This window comes from Anabrus simplex, chromosome 2 (assembly GCF_040414725.1).
Source record: "Anabrus simplex isolate iqAnaSimp1 chromosome 2, ASM4041472v1, whole genome shotgun sequence".
In the NCBI taxonomy this organism is placed as follows: Eukaryota; Metazoa; Arthropoda; class Insecta; order Orthoptera; family Tettigoniidae; genus Anabrus; species Anabrus simplex.
In genome coordinates this window covers 331,116,898-331,134,752 of record NC_090266.1, presented here as the reverse complement: position 1 = coordinate 331,134,752, position 17,855 = coordinate 331,116,898, and the positions used below count along the sequence as shown (strand labels likewise).

The 17,855-nt window shown below is 39.0% G+C and overlaps 1 protein-coding gene across 1 annotated transcript in view; it reads left to right on the top strand.

Annotated features, from left to right (window-relative positions):
• LOC136863534 (serine-rich adhesin for platelets) overlaps positions 1 to 16,488 on the top strand; it is a 584,023-nt gene extending 567,535 nt beyond the window's left edge. Inside the window, exon 10 of the mRNA XM_067139919.2 lies at positions 13,281 to 16,488. Coding sequence (XP_066996020.2) covers positions 13,281 to 16,048 — 2,768 coding nt within the window. The 3' untranslated portion in view covers positions 16,049 to 16,488. The remainder of the gene's footprint in view (positions 1 to 13,280) is intronic.
• The last annotated feature ends 1,367 nt before the right edge of the window (positions 16,489 to 17,855 follow it).

The following is a 17,855-nucleotide window of genomic DNA, read 5'->3' as shown; positions in this document are numbered from 1 at the left end:
TGTTAAAATGTGCTTGGATGAGAAATGTAAAAGTCTAAAATTGTTCAACAGTTCATTGTGATGTCACTGATCTTGATGTTCAGTCACACACATATTCTTTTGTTTTCTGTGTTACATTGTCAAATACTCTTGTTTTAAGTTTTTAAAATGTCTTATTTCTAATTTAAATGGTACTATGTTTTTATAAAACTTGCGTTAGTAGGAAGTCTATGTTTTCTAAAAGTTTAATAATAAAGTATCACTTGTCTTGATGTTTTTAACTTCTACAATAAAACAGGTGCGAGTTGTGATTTAAAGGGGTGAATAAGTTTGAAATCTTCATGTAATTTGCTCGAGGTCAAGTTGTGTAAGTTTAATGCCTCATTATCTGAAGTGGGATGGTGAAAGTGATCCCTTCTTCATAATTGCGATCTGTAGGAGAAGTGTGCTGTGTCGGATTATTTTCTTGCCGTCTCTAGCCTGTCACGTGCATACTTGTCGGGAGTGTGCTGTGCACAGCAAACATATTTTCAGGCAGAATTGCAGCACTCGGGCATCCCTTGAGATCAGTAGTAGTTGAATGAAATGAAAATCCACAGCCTGTTCCAGCCATTCGGCCAGGTCAGGAATGGAATGAATGAAGCTCCCATCTAGCGCTGAGGATAGGAATTGTGCCGGCTGCCAAAGCCTGTCGCCCTCCTCTGGGGCAATGATTAATGCCTGAAAGATGAAATTATAGTGGAGAGTGTTGCTGGAATGAAATATGACAGGGAAAACCTGAGTACCCGGAGAAAAACCTGTCCCACCTCTGCTTTGTCCAGCACAAATATCACATGGAGTGACCGGGATTTGAACCACGGAACCCAGCGGTGAGAGGCCAGCGCGCTGCTGCTCGAGCCACAGAGGCTCTAGTAGTTGAATAGGCTTTATTATTATTATTATTATTATTATTATTATTATTATTATTATTATTATTATTATTATTATTATTATTATTATTATTTTAATTATTACACTCCCATTTGACAGGCAAGAGACTTCTTGGAAACAACTAGGTGAACAAAATGGTATTTGATGGGGAGCTATCAAAATTAATGGGGCTTATGGAAGAAAGAATAAATAATTGGCTGAGTCAGCAAAGAGGCTGCATCTGGATATGCTTAGGAGTAAATGATATTTGGGTAAGGGGAGATAGCGAGGAAGAGATAGGAGTTTATCAAGTGTACTTCACGGGTATTAAAAAGGGAAGGGCAGAGTCTGGAGTAGGGCTGTTAATCAGGAATACTATTGCATGCAACATAGTTTCTGTTAGGCACGATGTAAAAAACAGTTCACCTCATAATATCTGTGTTTCTCGTTGCGCAGTGAAACCTGGCTAGTAGGAGGTGAAGGAGGGGGGAATGGATGAGGTAGGAGAAGAAATCCTGCTAGCAGGAGGGACACTAAGGAAGATTTGCCTGTTGGCTGTAGGCTTAATTTATTAATACCTAATAAATCTAAGGCATACTACATTAAACTGCCCTTATTAACTTTTTTAATGATGGCTAAATCCTGGCTAACACAGTAGTTGTATAAGAATGCCCTAAGAATGCCCCCTTTTTTTTTTCATATGTGGGCACAAGTGAGTCTGTAAATACCTGAACCTGAGAATCGTTCCTTATTATAATTCATATTGTTATGATTTTAAAATATTGTTCGATTGTTATTATTTTTTGAAAAAGGAACTTGAAAATCATATTTTTGAACAGATTTATTTGAAAAATCTGGGGATTATTAAAAGTAAGAAGTAGAAAATTTTAATTTTTTTTAATGTGCCCAACGTGAAGTCTCTTGCATTGGACAAACAGGGCAGAATTTTATGACTAGATATTTGCAGCATGTCAGTGCCAATAGACACCAGAATTTTCTTCTGTGAGTATACACATGGGAGAAACTTTTGCTAATGGCTTTACATCTCACCGACACAGATAGGTCTTATGGCGACGATGGGATAGGAAAGGCCTAGGAGTTGGAAGGAAGCGCCGTCGCCTTAATTAAGGTACAGCCCCAGCCTTTGCCGTGTGAAAATGAGAAACCATGGAAAAGCATCTTCAGGGCTGCCGACAGTGGGATTCAAACCCACTATCTCCTGGACGCAAGCTCAAAGCCGCGCACCCCTAACCACCCGGTCAACTCGCCCGGTTTTATAACTATTAGCCAGGATCTAGCCATCCTTAAAGTTTTTTGCTTTACGTCGCACCGACACAGATAGGTCTTATGGCGACGATGGGATAGGGAATGGCTAGGAGTGGGAAGGAAGTGGCCGTGGCCTTAATTAAGGTACAGCCCCAGCATTTGCCTGGTGTGAAAATGGGAAACCACTGAAAACCATTTTCAGGGCTGCCGATAGTGGGGTTCGAACCTACTATCTCCCGAATACTGGATACTGGCCGCACTTAAGCGACTGCAGCTATCGAGCTCGGTTCCTTAAAGTTTATAAGGGAAGTTTAGTGAATGTATACGGAAACATATATATTCGAATAGATCGGTTCTTTAATAAAAACAACAATTTAAATGGACGTGCTGGGAAATAAAAATCTGCTTTATGATCAAATACCTTGCACCTTAGATTTATTAGGGATTAATAAATTAAGCCTACAGCCAATAAGTCAATCTTCCTTCGCTAGTGTCCCTCCCGTTAGCAAGATTTCTTCTCTTTCCCCCTCTGTTCTCCCTCCTTCACCTCCTACTAGCCAGATTCCACAATGCAACAAGAAACACAGATGTTATATGAGGTGAACAGCAGCGGCCAACAAGTCAGGTGAAGTCACTTAAGGTAGTCGGCTGTGCGCAGGAAGAGAGGGACGAGTCCAGTTTCTTTCCTCGTAACAACATGCCACAAGAATCTATAGTAGTAGTAGTAGTAGTAGTAGTAGTACATTTTCTTCTTCATCTTTTTCTTCTTCCAAGCTTTTATAAAATCTTAACACCATATATCTAGTGTGATTGTTAAATAATGGTATACTAGGTACGTGTTAGTTTACAATACACCTTGAGAAATCCCCTCTTCCCTACAGCTTGCAATAAGACTACAGCAAAAACATCAGTTGTACATTCAGCAAATATTAAAGAGTTGCTTATAAAAATGTGTCCAATTTTACGTAAACTCAAGTCCAGTTTTTAACAAGATGAAATAAGTGTTTTTGATTAAACTGTATATGTATAGTTAACATTGTTTTTAAGATGGTAGTAAGTGAGAAGACCGGGTAAGTTGGCTGTACGGTTAGGGGCGCGCAGCTGTGAGCTTGCATCCGGGAGATAGTGGATTCGAACCTCACTGTCGGCAGCCCTGAAGATTGTTTTCCATGGTTTCCCATTTTCACAACAGGCAAATGCTGGGGCTGTACCTTAATTAAGGCCACGGTCGCTTCCTTCCAACTCCTAGGCCTTTCCTATCCCAGCATCACCATAAGACCTATCTGTGTCGGTGCAATGTAAAGCCACCAGCAAAAAAAAAAAAAAAAAGTGGGAAGGACATTTTCCGTAGAGAAAAACTCTAACGGGAAGATTGAAAACAAATATTATTATATATGTGTGTATATATATATATTTCGTGTGGCTATTTCTAGCCGAGTGCAGCCCTTATAAGGCATACCCTCTGATGAGGGTGGGCGGCATCAGCCATGTGTAGGTAACTGCGTGTTATTGTGGTGGAGGATAGTGTTACGTGTGGTGTGTGAGTTGCAGGGATGTTGGGGACAGCACAAACACCCAGACCCCGAGCCAATGGAATTAACCAATGAAGGTTAAAATCCCCGACCCGGCCGGGAATCGAACCCTGGACCCTCTGAACCGAAGGCCAGAACGCTGACCATTCAGCCAACGAGTCGGACATTGTATGTATAATAAGAACATACTCGGTGGTCAGTCTAGTATTCTATTTTAATTTTAATTATTTTTTACGGCTGAGGATGTCTTAAAGACAAGACGAAACATGTCCTATGTTTTAATACGAAGAAAATAAAGTATGTGCAATCTATAAGATTATAAGTTGTATTGAATAGGTGGAACCTCGGGGTATCTGGTGAACAATTTTTTTCAAGTGACAAATTGTTATTGAGCAGAAAATGCCCACTGCACGTTATGGTTGTAGATTTATTGCAAATTATTTTATCAAACTTGTCTTATATTTTACTGAATGTGTTGGAAAAAATACTTATATTGACATACTAATAAAATGTATTTGTATCTTACCTTTACACGTTGAGTTCTTAGTACGGTATACCTTGAAATGGGGTTGAAGCAAATGGGTACATTTCTGCAAGCAACGCACGTTGTTGTTTCATCTTTCCTAACACCATTTTTTTCTTTTCTGATACAACACACATCAACCAGTTAGCATATTTTTTTCTTGTCTTTAGTTGGGATCTTGGAGATGAAATTTCTCTATTTTATTCTGATGGGTGAAGGCTTCATTGATGTTTTTACCCCCTGTATGGATGGGCGTAGCACATGCTGCTGTTCCATCAGGCCACTTGCTATCGCAAGACAGGAAACGAGAAGTGTCATTTACTTCCCCTCAGTTACGTCAGTCAGTCATCAATTATCTACATTTAGGGCTATCATTCAGATGGCAAATTCATTATTGGTTGCTTAATCATTTTTGAGGAACTTGGAAATAAGGGTCTCTACAAATGGCCAGACTGTTGTAAATAGCTACATGCACCATGTGGAGGAACACTTTCTTATACCACTTCACAGTCTTCCTCATAGATGGATATGCATGTGTCACTCGATCAACTAAATTACTCCCCGCCATATTCTGTTAATAATCATCAACGAAGTCTGGTTTGAAAATTGCTAATTTCTTGATAGGATCTCTCTTCCCTAGAGTGAAATATAAAACAGACACCTGTTTTCTATCAACCCATAACACATATGTAAGAGGGAGTGGTTGCCTTACTTCCATTTCTCCCCTCTGTAGCCTTTTTGGCCTTTCAGGTTTAAGTAGCCCAACCCTGTTAGTTCAAGCAGTTCCATTTGCCTTAGTTTCTGTATTATGGAGAACTGTATACCAATTGTCCAGATACACTGTTCTGACCTGGTTTAGTAGTGGGTCTACTACATGCTGTACTATTGAACTCGAAAGCCGTAAGTCCTGCTTTCCGGTGTTCTCTGTACTTTTCACAGAGTAAATACTGCTATTGTAAGGATATCCAATCCCACTCTTGCATAAATCAAAATTTTTGATTCGTCCTTATGTACTGCTTCTACCTCAATCTCCCATCTAATGTTGACTTTTTTACAGGGCTAAAAACTGACTAAATTTATGTATGAAGTTTGTAAACACAGTTTTGATTGTGCGCAGTTTGTCATTATTTGGTGTGTCAACACTGGTAAAGTGGAGAAATCAAAGTATTGATTAATAATAATAATGTTACTGATTTTACGTCCCACTAACTACTTTTACGGTTTTCGGAGATGCAGAGGTGCTGGAATTTTGTCCACATGAATTCTTTTAGGTGCCAGTAAATCTGCTGACACGAGGCAGACACATTCGACCACCTTCAAATACCACTAGAACGAGCCAGGATCGAACCTGCCGAGTTGGGCTCAGGAGTCCAGCGCTCTACCATCTGAGCTATTCAGCCCAGCCAATGTATTGAAGAGAACCTATTTTCTGGCATACATTTCCCAAAGAAAGGCATAGAAAGCATTTTGTCATTTGACAAGTCTATTTCCGTTTATGGTTTCTTGACAATACCCATCAATATAATTAGTGATAGAAACTTATCACCACCATCTACCCATTTGTGAATGTCCCTTTTCAGAGTTAATTTTCCTTTGAGATTAGTTTTTCCCTCCTGATATAAATTTGTTTCTGTAACTATCAAATGGATTTGTTCATCATCAAAAAAATGTTCACTGTCAACAGTGAGTTTGGTATGTGTTCAGACACCCACCATTCCATCGGTGTAATAATGAGGTTTTATGTTTGGGCCATTGTTGTCTGCACTCCACATATCTGACTCCTCCCTTGACCCTACATGAACGTATTCATCTTCGCTTTCACCAGTTGAACCAACAGCTTCTCCGATACTGTTTTCTAAATCACTGTCATTGTCTAGTATATCTTCAACAAAGTGTCATAATTTCTGCGCCACTGACACTCATTGGGGCCTACATGAAATGATATTTATATTAAAGGCTGTATTGTCGACCTAATACAGTATGCGCCAAAATATACAGTACTGGAAATTGTGTTAGTCTTATTGTCATTACCTTACTTAATGAGATGAGAGTGTAAATGTTCAAAATGTGCTCCATTGCGCAGTAGGCAGTGTTCATAAGGATCACGCAGATTTTCTAACATATTCTGGAATGTAGGTTGCTACAGAGTCCCGAAGAACGAGATGATCTTCTGACGTAATGCAAGCACAGTTTTGGGTGGATGTGGACAATAGAAAATTTGCTCCTTTAACATTCCCCACACGTAAGCATCAGGTGGTATGAGATCGGGGGAATGTGATGGGTAGGGGAACTCAGCCTCGTGGAAAATTACTCGTCCTGGAAAGGTTTCTTGCAGCATAGTCATAGTCTGTCGAGCGGTGTGGCAGGTCACCCCGTCTTGTTGGAATCGCTGTCTATTCATCTGCATGCTCCTGGCACGACAAAACCTTCTTAGATCATGAATAAATTGCCTGATCACCATGTTCCTATAGCGTTCCTGGTTAACAGTAAGAGGTGCACACTAAATCGTCACACGCACACTATGTCGCAGTTTCTGGACTGTAGTGTCTGGCCTCTCGAAACCAAGAAAAAGAGTTGTTTGGCGATTGATAAAACCGTCCAAGTGAATGTGACTTTCATTGCGGAACCACACGTTGAACAAGAAATCTGGATCCTCGTACACCCTGGCCAAAAATCGTACACAATATTTCACCCTGACATGTTTATCGTGCTCCGTCAATCGTTGCCCAGCCTATATTTGATACGGAAATCCACCTATGTCTTTTAACAATCGTCGAAGTGACGTAGGGCTGATGTTTAATTTCAGGGCTGTTAGCCGAAGACTTCTCTTTGGAGACTGCAACACCTGATTGAAGACACGTCCATGATTTTCATTTGTGGACACAGTTACTGGCCTACCAGACCTTCCCTTGCATTGACACAATACGCTACCCTTACGACGAAATTTTTCAACAATAGATAGCGTAACTGTGTTGCTAGGTGCTGGCTTATTGAAGTGTTCACAATATTGTTCCGCCACTAACTTTAAACTCGGCCATCTTGATATCCGTTTCCGTACGAGCGAAAATAATACTCCACTATAAACACTTTTTCCTCTATTGTGAGACCCATTGTCACTTCCAGTCACAGAGCACAACATTCTTTCCATAACTAACAATTCATCATGGTGCTGTAATAACACGCAGACGCTCAGGCGTGCTCATGCGCACTGCGCGAAAATGAGTACTGTATATTTTGGCGCTTACCGTACAAGTAGTATGGTTCTTTGAGAAAATTCCACCTGTAGAATGCTACGTTTATTTAATTCCATTCAGAATAATAGCAGAGATGAAACATATACCATTAATCCATTAATGTTATTAATTTGAATGGAATAAAATAAACATTGTATTGTAAAGCTGGAATTTCCTCAAAGAACTGTAATACTTCCAGTAACACTCGCTAAATGTTGTGAACTGCTCGACATGCCTCTACTTGTTCAAGCCGTAGTTATGAGTGATCTGACTCAGATCTGATTCAGAGCATATTACTTGTATAACTTCTCCTGTGCTATTTATAGGGCTGTATCTTAATTGTTAATTGCAAGATATGCAGATGTGTTAGACTGCAGCTGCCTGCTTTCATAATACATAGCGAGATGCTAGCCAGCACATCTAATACTGAGCATGAGGAAATGATCTTGCTGACATCGAACTCTATATGGGTTTCTCTCATAACACAAGTGGAAATGTCTGGCTGCATAGATTGTACAGTCTGACCACAAATTGTTAACAACTGTTAGCATTTTCTTGCAACCAACTTTAAAAAAAAGAAACTTCTGATATTAAACTATAGATATGATACTTTGAATAATAAGTCTGTAACTTTCTAAGCTGCAGTCGCTTAAGTGTTGCCAGTATCCAGTATTCGGGAGATAGTGGGTTCGAACCCCACTGTCAGCAGCCCTGAAGATGGTTTTCCGTGGTTTCCCATTTTCACACCAGGCTGGGGCTGTACCTTAATTAAGGCCACGGCCGTTTCCTTCCCAGTCCTAGCCCTTTCCTGTCCCATCGTCGCCATAAGACCTATCTGTGTCGGTGCGACGTAAAGCCAATACCAAAAGAAAGTTTTGGTTTTATAAAAATATCACAGAATTGACCAAAGATACAAATTTTTTGCAATTAAATATGCAAAGTGAAATCATATGGCCTATTGGACAATGTGCTAACACCAGCAGGAGATTTAAAAGGCCACCATTGAATGGATTGTAATCAGATTTTTGATCTGACATTTAGCTGAATTTCTAAAGCATGCATTAAATTCTTGTTACCACAGATTTTACAAGATTATTAGAATTATGTTGATCTAGTATAACATTGGAATTTTTCCCAAAAGGGGAGGGGGGGGGGGTTCAATCTCCAGTAGCATCAAGTAGTTTTTCTAGGTGTTGCTCTTTTTTCTTTAGTAGCTTCAGATTATGTTCAATAAGCCCTCCAGTGTTTTCCAGTGTAAAGGAATTTTACTGTTGTACTTACTAGTATCTTGCTGGATCATTTAGAAAAAACTCTAGAATAAATGTTTTACGAAGGGTGGTGCCCCATACGGGCCAGTCCCTCTGTGGATCAGTGGTAGAGTGTAGGCTTGCGAATCCCAAAACCGCTGGTTCAGACCTAGCACAGGTAGTCAGATTTTTGTAGGGTGGTAAATAATGTTCACATTTAAAAGATCTCGGTTGACACATTTGGTTTATACCCAACAAAATAAATTAATGCTGACAAACATAGGCCACCGAACAGTGTTCTGGTTTCTATACCGTCTAGTAGAAAAAACCAGAACATCAGAATTCTACTCGGCCGTATACTCAGTAGTTAAGGCCATATTATTATGATATTATTATTATTAATAATAATGTTATTTGTTTTACGTCCCACTAACTACTTTTACGGTCTTCGGGGACGCCGAGGTGCCAGAATTTAGTCCCGCAGGAGTTCTTTTACGTGCCAGTAAATCTACTGACACGGGGCTGTCGTATTTGAGCACCTTCAAATACCACCGGACTGAGCCAGGATCGAACCTGCCAAGTTGGGGTTAGAAGGCCAGCGCCTTAACCATCTGAGCCACTCAGCCCGGCTATTATTATTATTATTGTTATTATAAGTGGGGAAATAAAGCTTTGATATATTTTTAAATAGGTGTGTGTGTGTGTGTGTGTGTGTGTGTGTGTGTGTGTGTGTGTGTGTGTGTGTGTGTGTGTGTGTGTGCGCGCGCGCGCGCGCATAATATAGAGGTTTGTTCAGCTAAGTAGTCCACCTCAGATATCTTCTGATCCATTAAAGATATACAGTAGTGTTCAAATTTTTAAGTTGTATTACAGGGCTCATGAAGCACTGTCCAAGTCTCCATCTCATACGTAATTACTGAGAAACAAGTAACAGCTTGTTATTATTATTTATTTTTTTCAAGTGGGACTACAGTAATATCACCTAATAGAACAACTAAGAATTGAGGGACAAGTTAAGTTATGTGCTTATTTTGCAAATTCGATAGTTCTTTTGGAGATAATAAACAGTGTGTAGGCATTACACAGAAAACGATATGCTACTCACTGTGATGTAGAGCGCATGCTGCGTGACTCGCACCTTATTGATAAACACATACCTCGACTTCATCTCGAGCGGGCCCAGAGAAACAAGAGTATGATATACAGCATTTCAGAGTTACGATTTACTGGGTGAGTTGGCCGTGTGGCTAGGGGCGCGCAGCTGTGAGCTTGAATCTGGGAGATGGTGGGTTCGAGCCAGACTGTCACCAGCCCTCAAGATGGTTTTCCGTGGTTTCTCATTTTCACACCAGACAAATGCTGGGGCTATACCTTAATTAAGACCATGGCCACTTCCTACCCACTCCTAGGCCTTTCCTATCCCAGGTTTGAAAATGGAAAACCATGGAAAACCATCTTCAGGGCTGCCGACAGTGGAGTTCGAACCCAGTATCTCCCGGATGCAAGCTCAGAGCTGCGCGCCCCTAACCGCTCAGCCAACTTGCCCGGTTTCTCCCTTCTTACTGTCATATATCACGTCATTCATTTCATCTCATTAACTCCTCTGATGAAGTTGACGTCAGGAAGAGCGTCCAGTCATAAAAACTCGCTATGAAGATTCATCTTACTTTATACCCGACCCCGCCGAAAAACTGGGGGAAGGGTTTGTTCAGGGCACACGTCTGTTTTGTGTTACATGTTTAGAGTTGTACATTCTTGTTTAATGGGACATTTTGGTGTAACTCTGTAACCTACCACCAGGTGGCAGGATGGTAGTACTTTTAAAATGACAATGTGTGTGCGTGGGGGGGGGGACTGCCACTTGGTCACAAACAGTAATGTGATCAGTGATGTTGACTAACAGTATTCAAGACTCGACATGCCATCAGCATGGCACCTTACAGAAATAAGCATAATTTGTACAATATAGTATTTTGTAAATATTTTACTGGATATGTTCATTAAACATGTTTTGGACATTACTACTACATCTGTGTGATTGAATTCAAGCCTATGATATTCATAAACAATTTGGTCCATCACAGGTGCAGGTGGTATTGATTTTGGAAGATACAAATGCCTTGTGCTCACATATTAATTCATTCTTATTCGTGGCATCATTACTCTTCTAAGGACAGTGCTTGTGAAGTGATGTATCATCTCAACTCTCAACAAGGGTTGAATATGCAACGTTTGTACAACAAATTGCAGCAGCAGGCAGCATGTGGATAATACACATAAAATAGGTCAGATCAACTCCTTTCCTTTTTGATAACCTTCCTATTCCAGTTGTGTTTAGATGAAAGTCAGATAAGTAAGCTCAATAGGGAGTGTAGAAGTATAAAATGTAGAATCACAAGAATTAAAAACTATGTTGATGCATTCAGTAAGGTACTTTGCAGGAATTGAAGGTTAAGTATGATGCAGTAATAAAGCTCAAATCGAAGTATGACGCAATTCAAACTCAAAGTGCAAGACACTAATTCAGATCATACATGAGATAGGGAAGAAGTAGAAACAACCTTGTATTCATTAAGAGTGAAATGTCAAGAGTTATTGATCCCTGATCAAAGCACTACTCCACTGAGTTCAAAGGCTAATAGGTTCAGTGAGGTCACTAATATCAAATTACCAGCTATCAAACTCCTTACATTCAGTGGGAATTACAAAGATTGGATTCCATTTGCAGATAATTACAAATTGCTTGTACACAACAACGGTATAGCCTAGGTAATATTCAACATTTTCATTATCTTCTCAGCTCAGTTCACTAATACAATATCTGCCAACTACAGAAAACAATTACAATGTAGCTTGGGAATTGTTTTGCAGTATATGTTAAAATTAAAAAATTATAGCCTCAAAGTATGTCAAGGACATATTGAATATTAAGCCTGTGCTAGTTGAATCTGCCAGTGAACTTAAAGGAATTATTAATAGCTTTAGTAATAACCTACAAGCTCTCAAAGAATTATCCTTAGATCAGCCTTTAGAAGAAATCATTCTAACACAACATCTATTCGATATAATTGACACTAACACCAGGAGATGTTGGGAATTAGTGACAAGTCCAACAGAAATTTCTTCAGTTTCAACAGTTACTCAAATTCTTACAACAGAAATGTATGGCACCTGAAAACATTCAAACCAGCATAAGGCTCAAAACAAATCACAGGCTAGTCTACAGCTAGGAACAAGGCCTTATTCCTTAACATGTGTTGAAGTCCAGCAGACCGGGCAGTTAGGGACGCACAGCTGTGAGCTTGCATCTGGGGGATAGTGGGTTCGAACCGCACTGTCGGCAGCCCTGAAGATCGTTTTCCATGGTTTCCCATTTTCACCACTCCTAAGCCATTCCTATCCCATCATCGCCATAAGACCTATTTGTGTCTGTGCGACGTAAAGCAAATAGCAAAAGAAAAAAAAAAAGAAAAAAGTCCAGCAGTGTGCATGTTGCAAACAAGAGCATAAACCTAGATTGATTGCATGCCCAAGATTTCAAGAATTAAGCCCTCAACAAAAATCTCAATTTGTGCGAGAAAACAGTCTTTGTTTCAATTGCCTAAAGCCAGGACACACTGTCGAGAAATGTACATCGAGCAAATGTCGACTGTATATATTCCCTGCATGATGGAAGTGATTGAAAAGAGGGAGAATGAAACAGTGCTCTAAAAATGCGTGAACCATTTTGTCTAAATAGCAGTATATGCTAGCATACCAGTGGTAATTTATTCCCAACTCGACCATTTCCTTTTGCTAAGGTACGTCGATCTTACATGTTGGCTTTAATTTAAGAAGGACCAAAGAGCGCAACAATAACGTTCTCTGTTAATTTTCCATTCTTTCCAATGACCATGTCATTCACTGGATTTTGATGTTGTCGATTTCATTTGATGAACTGTGCACTCATGAGAAGGACAATAAAGCACTCGAAGTATTTACTCTTTCACTGTGTTATCTCATCTCTTTACGATTCAGCATCAATGAAATAAAAGCTTTGTAACTCCAAAACGCTGTACATCATACTGTTGTTTCTCCAGGCCCGCTCGAAATAAAGGTGAGGTGTGTGTTTATCAACAAGGCATGAGTCATGTAGCATGCGCTCATATTCATAGCGAGTGGTGCATCGTTTACTGTGTGATGCCTGCACATATGAAATCCTTTAATATCTCCAAAAGAACTTGTTGGATTTGTAAATTAAACACATCACTGAACTTGTCATTCAATTCTTTGTTGTTCTATCAGGTGAAATTCTGAAGTCCATTTAAGAAAGAATGTTGTTACCAGTTTCTCAGTAATTATGAATGTGATGGTGAGGAAATGGACAATGTTTTATGAACCCCATAATATAATTTAAGAATTTGAAAACGGAATGTCTATATTTTAACATATCAGAGGATATTTGAGGTGGACTAGTTAGCTGAATAACCCTGTACATATTTTACTGTTAAATACAAAAGTGTTCCTTTATATAGAAGATTGTGGTTCTTTTTCACATAAATATGATGAATGTTGTTGCATTTCTGTTTTTGATTGTATTAATTACTTTCAGGTGCTACAAATGAGAAGATGGCTCACCATGGAACTTCAAGTAGAGGCCTTTTAACCAAGGACGAGGAGTATGGTCATGTAGACAGCAGCCATATGGAGACGTTACATGTTGCTAGCCCTTCAATGCAAGTAATTTCTGAAAAGGAAGTGCAGCACAGGATACAGCCAAACTTCTGTCCATCCGGTGACAATGGAAACAGTTCCTCTAGTGATAAAGATGTAGACCTTCATGGAAATTCTGACAATGTGCACATCCAGAGGAGTAACTCTACAAATCAGGCCATTTGTCATCAGTCGGTGACTGATGATGTAAATCAGTCTAAATCGGGAGCAGTATTCAGTGATGATCCTCAGTTGGAGTTTAGTGCCGATGTTGGTTACTCAACTTCCACAAAACTATCAACTCAACTTAATTTTACTAGTGATATGACATACCAGTTGCCAAATAAAGTTTCAGCAGAGAGCCATGAAACTCCATGGCGATATGTTACTATGCCCTCCATTAAACGAGTGCACGTGAGACATCCAATGGTGACTCGCAGGGGATATACAGAAAGATCTGGTGAACAGTTCATAGACAACAGTTCAGAAGTGGAAGACGTATCTCATGAAAGACGTTCATATGTATCGGACGCTAAATTAGAAGCTGTTGAGAGGAAGGCTGGTGTCAGTACAGCTACAGTTCTTAATGCTTTTCATAAAATAGATGGATCAGCACAGCATATTGATAAACAGGTTTGTGAAAGATTAGAGCCAATTCAACCCAAAATAACTCGAATAGATAAAGAATTGAGACTTCAGAAAAGCTTGTCTGAAGAATGTGAGGATTTGGGTGTTGATGAACCAAGTACAAGTGATCTCTTCCCAGAGGCTGAACTTTTGTTAGATACCAATTCATCTCCCTCCTTTGAGCAAGTTATGCGAGATACATCCTGTAGTCAGAGTGTAGAATCTTCTGAACATTATTCTTGCACAAACTTTAGGCCTCTTGAATACTCTTCTAGCAGTCAGGAGGGTTCTCACCAAGGCAGCCCTCCTCCAGATTGTAAATCTAGTGATTGTTTAGGATCTCATCAAAGCAGGAAGCGAACATTACAAACAAAGACCTTGCAGTATGAATGGAAGTATCGTGCAATAGGTAAAGATCGTACCAGGCGCGCTGTGCGAACTAGTATAATTCACCAAGAGGATGATCCTAAAGTTTGCTCTGCGGGTCAAGGGAGTTCAACAAATGGCAGCTCTAAAGATCCATCTCCTAACTTAATAGATGAATTTTCAAATGGTGGTTCTAAAGATATTTTTTCTGAAAGCCCTTCTAGCACTCCATTCCAGGAATCTTGTCTTCCAGATCCTAACAAAGTTTTGACTGAACAGGCTCAACTGACTGATAGTTTACAGCATGAAAACAGAAAATTATGTGAAAAGAATTTACAAAAACAGTTCATTGTACGCAGTAAGGAAGATAGTTTAGAGCTATCTCAGAGTAGCAGTTCAAAGCAGGTATTGTCTGAAAATACTCCTGGTAATAGGAAACAGTTTTCATCAAAAACAATCTTGTCTTCAAGCTCTAGAGTAAATCCATTTACTGGGTCATCCAGCGAAGACATTGTGACAATGCTGGATTCCTATGCATCAAATGTAATTCTCTCATCACTGGATGTCACAATTCCATCACCAGTTCCCACCATACCTGCTACGATTACTCAGTCGTCGGAATCTATTAACGCTCAGGATCCCCTTCCTTCTCTTACTGCTGCTCAAAAATTTTCCAATACTTACAGAAAAAGGCAAATTACTGGTCGCCAAGATGTAGACAGAGTTATTAAAAGGGCTAGACTGAACAGACCAAACCAGTATTTCAATGATCATGTTGTGGATTCACAAGAGACGTGGGATTCATCCAGTTCGCAGGAGAAGACATGTGTGGATGATGACGATTCTGGTTCCCAGAGTAGGACAGAAGGATGTAGTTCTACGCAAGATCAGCCTAATTCAGATATAGATGTTGTTGATATAAGTAATGATGCTTTTCCATCATCAGCAGCCAGCTTTTCACCTGTTTCTTCTCCAAAAAGTGGTCTCTCCAAAGGTGATATTGTAGATAGTTCTGTTAAATCATTCAATTTGAATGGAATTGACATTAAAGACAGTATTTTATTATCTAGTAAATGTGATTTGTCAGAAGATAAAAAGTTTGCTAATAATAGGAGGGCAACTAGAAAAAGTATCTCTCTGTTAACTGTAGATAAGTGTGAGACAGACTCAGGCTCAATTATAGATAAACCGAAAAGAAATAAAAGAACTAGTCGAAGCAGTGGCAGGCAGATGCCTGAAGTGAAGGTTATTTCAAATTCATCCAAATGTGTGCCAATGAAACAGTCGCCTTCATTCAGTACTTACTCTGAAAGTAGGAAGTTAATAGTACGTGCGCGTAAAGTGGAAGAATGTGGTTTTAATGTGTTGCCAGTGCCGAGTTTCATGAAGACTTCATCCCCAACTTTGATAACTAGTCATGATGATGGTGATAGTTCAGTTCCATCAAAATCACAAACACTTGACAAAGACAGTACATGTTCCATTGACAGTGAATGTGAAATCCAAATGAATACAAGCGTGTCACGGCGGTCATCCCTTCGAGGACACATAAAAAAGGGATGTACTTGCTGTAGTACTTCCCCACAGCCATCAAAAAAGAAGAAGGAATTGCTGAAAATTGAAAAACCTTCTAAGAAGGGACTACTTAAGGGAAATAATATTAAGAAAAGGTAGTTGTGTAACTGAGGAAGTAGAAAATGTGTTCCTTAAAGAATAATAAAAACTGTGTAGGCAATTCTGGATAAAACGAGAAAGTGAAAAAGTCCAAACCTTATCACTGCTTAATTGTGAGAATAATTCTTTTACCCTTGCAATATTTGGAAATAACTGAAAGCATATACTCACAGTCTGATTATAAAAGCTTGCAGTTTTTAGTCTTGGAATCCAAGTTAAAGTCAGATGTTTTGAGATAAATGGGGTGTAAGAATCTTGTTTACATTTATCTGTGTGGACAAATGCAAGTTATGGTTTGGATGATGTTAAAATGAAGTTTAATTTCTCGTAAGTGGACATATCCATGTACTGACTTGTTAATATATTAATGTTACCTCAGAATATTGAATAAAACTTACTGGGGTCAGACATGTTTCATGGAGTTATACGTTGTTTTTTTTTTCAATGAAGTTGCCTCGGTTCTCCATCTAGTCACATGATTGTTTTCTGGCTGAGGTGTAAGATACGGATGACATGACCCCACTGGACTGACTGCACTTTAGTACAAATATATATATAAATATATGTATATATAAATACACTTCACATCATATTTTATATATTTATACGTATACATTGTGTCCCTCAAATAAGTACTGTAAATTGAAGGTGCTGAATGGACCGAAACTTGCATTAAACTGTTCCATTAGATGCATTGGGAAGGGCTTTGCTGACAGGTTAAGGCTTTTTCAATTTTTTATTTTTGTATATATATATATATATATATATTTTTTTTTTAATTTTATAATTTTTTTTTTTTTTTTTTTTTTTTTCAGTTTTAGAATAGTGCGACTCTGAAAGAAGTCCATAGTAGTAAGACTTCTTAGACTGAAAGCATTGGGGAAGACATTGTAAATAGAAATACAGCTGATGGGAAGTAGCAACTCTTCCAAATACATAGGAAGCACGTATCCACTGATGATTTCAGACTAAGCATTTATCATGGGTGAAAGAGTACTTAAGTCAAGCAGCTTGAGGAAATCCATTGTTGCTATTTGTGAAGGATAGTCGATTAGAAGGCAGATGATTAAATATGCATATACAGTCCTGTTATAATGGTGACTGATATTATGGAGTGTTCAGAAGCTTGAAAATGGTTATTGATTAAATTGCAGTTCAGAAGAGGTTACTGACAAGCATGTGTTTGGTATTCATTGTATGAGCTTGACTGGACTTTCTTCAATGTAATCAGTTAGTAATAGCAAAACCATCTTAACCCTCTTGCACTCAGCGCGCCAATCTATCAGCACGAGAGGTTATGGCGAGAAAACTCGTGGCGCTGATACATCGGCTCTGTCCAATTTAAGGATTTTGGTCATTTTACTCGAGAGAGATATCCACCAACCGTACAAAATATTTTTATTTTCAACAAATGAAATCTGTTGACCATGAATGTTTATGTTGTGGTTGTTCGAAGTTGTTATTGCATGGATATGTTTTTGGGTGGCTTATGAATACAACAATTTGATCTTGCTATCAGTTTAGTTTAGAGTTCGTTTAGTTTCTTTGATATATTGTGTGTTCGCTGTTGTTTTTTTTTTTTTTTTTTTTTTTTTTGTTTTTTTTTTTTTTTTTTTTTTTTTGTTTTTTTTTTTGTTTTTTTTAATATGCTATTTGTTCGGGGCGTCGACCTGTGAAGATCTTTTGCCCCTACTCGCACCATATGTGAGGAACCTGCGTTTATTATGTAAATGGCGGAAGTGTAAAGTGTTGAATGTGAGTAAAGGAACGTTAAGGACGACACAAATGCCCAGTCCCCAGCCCAAGG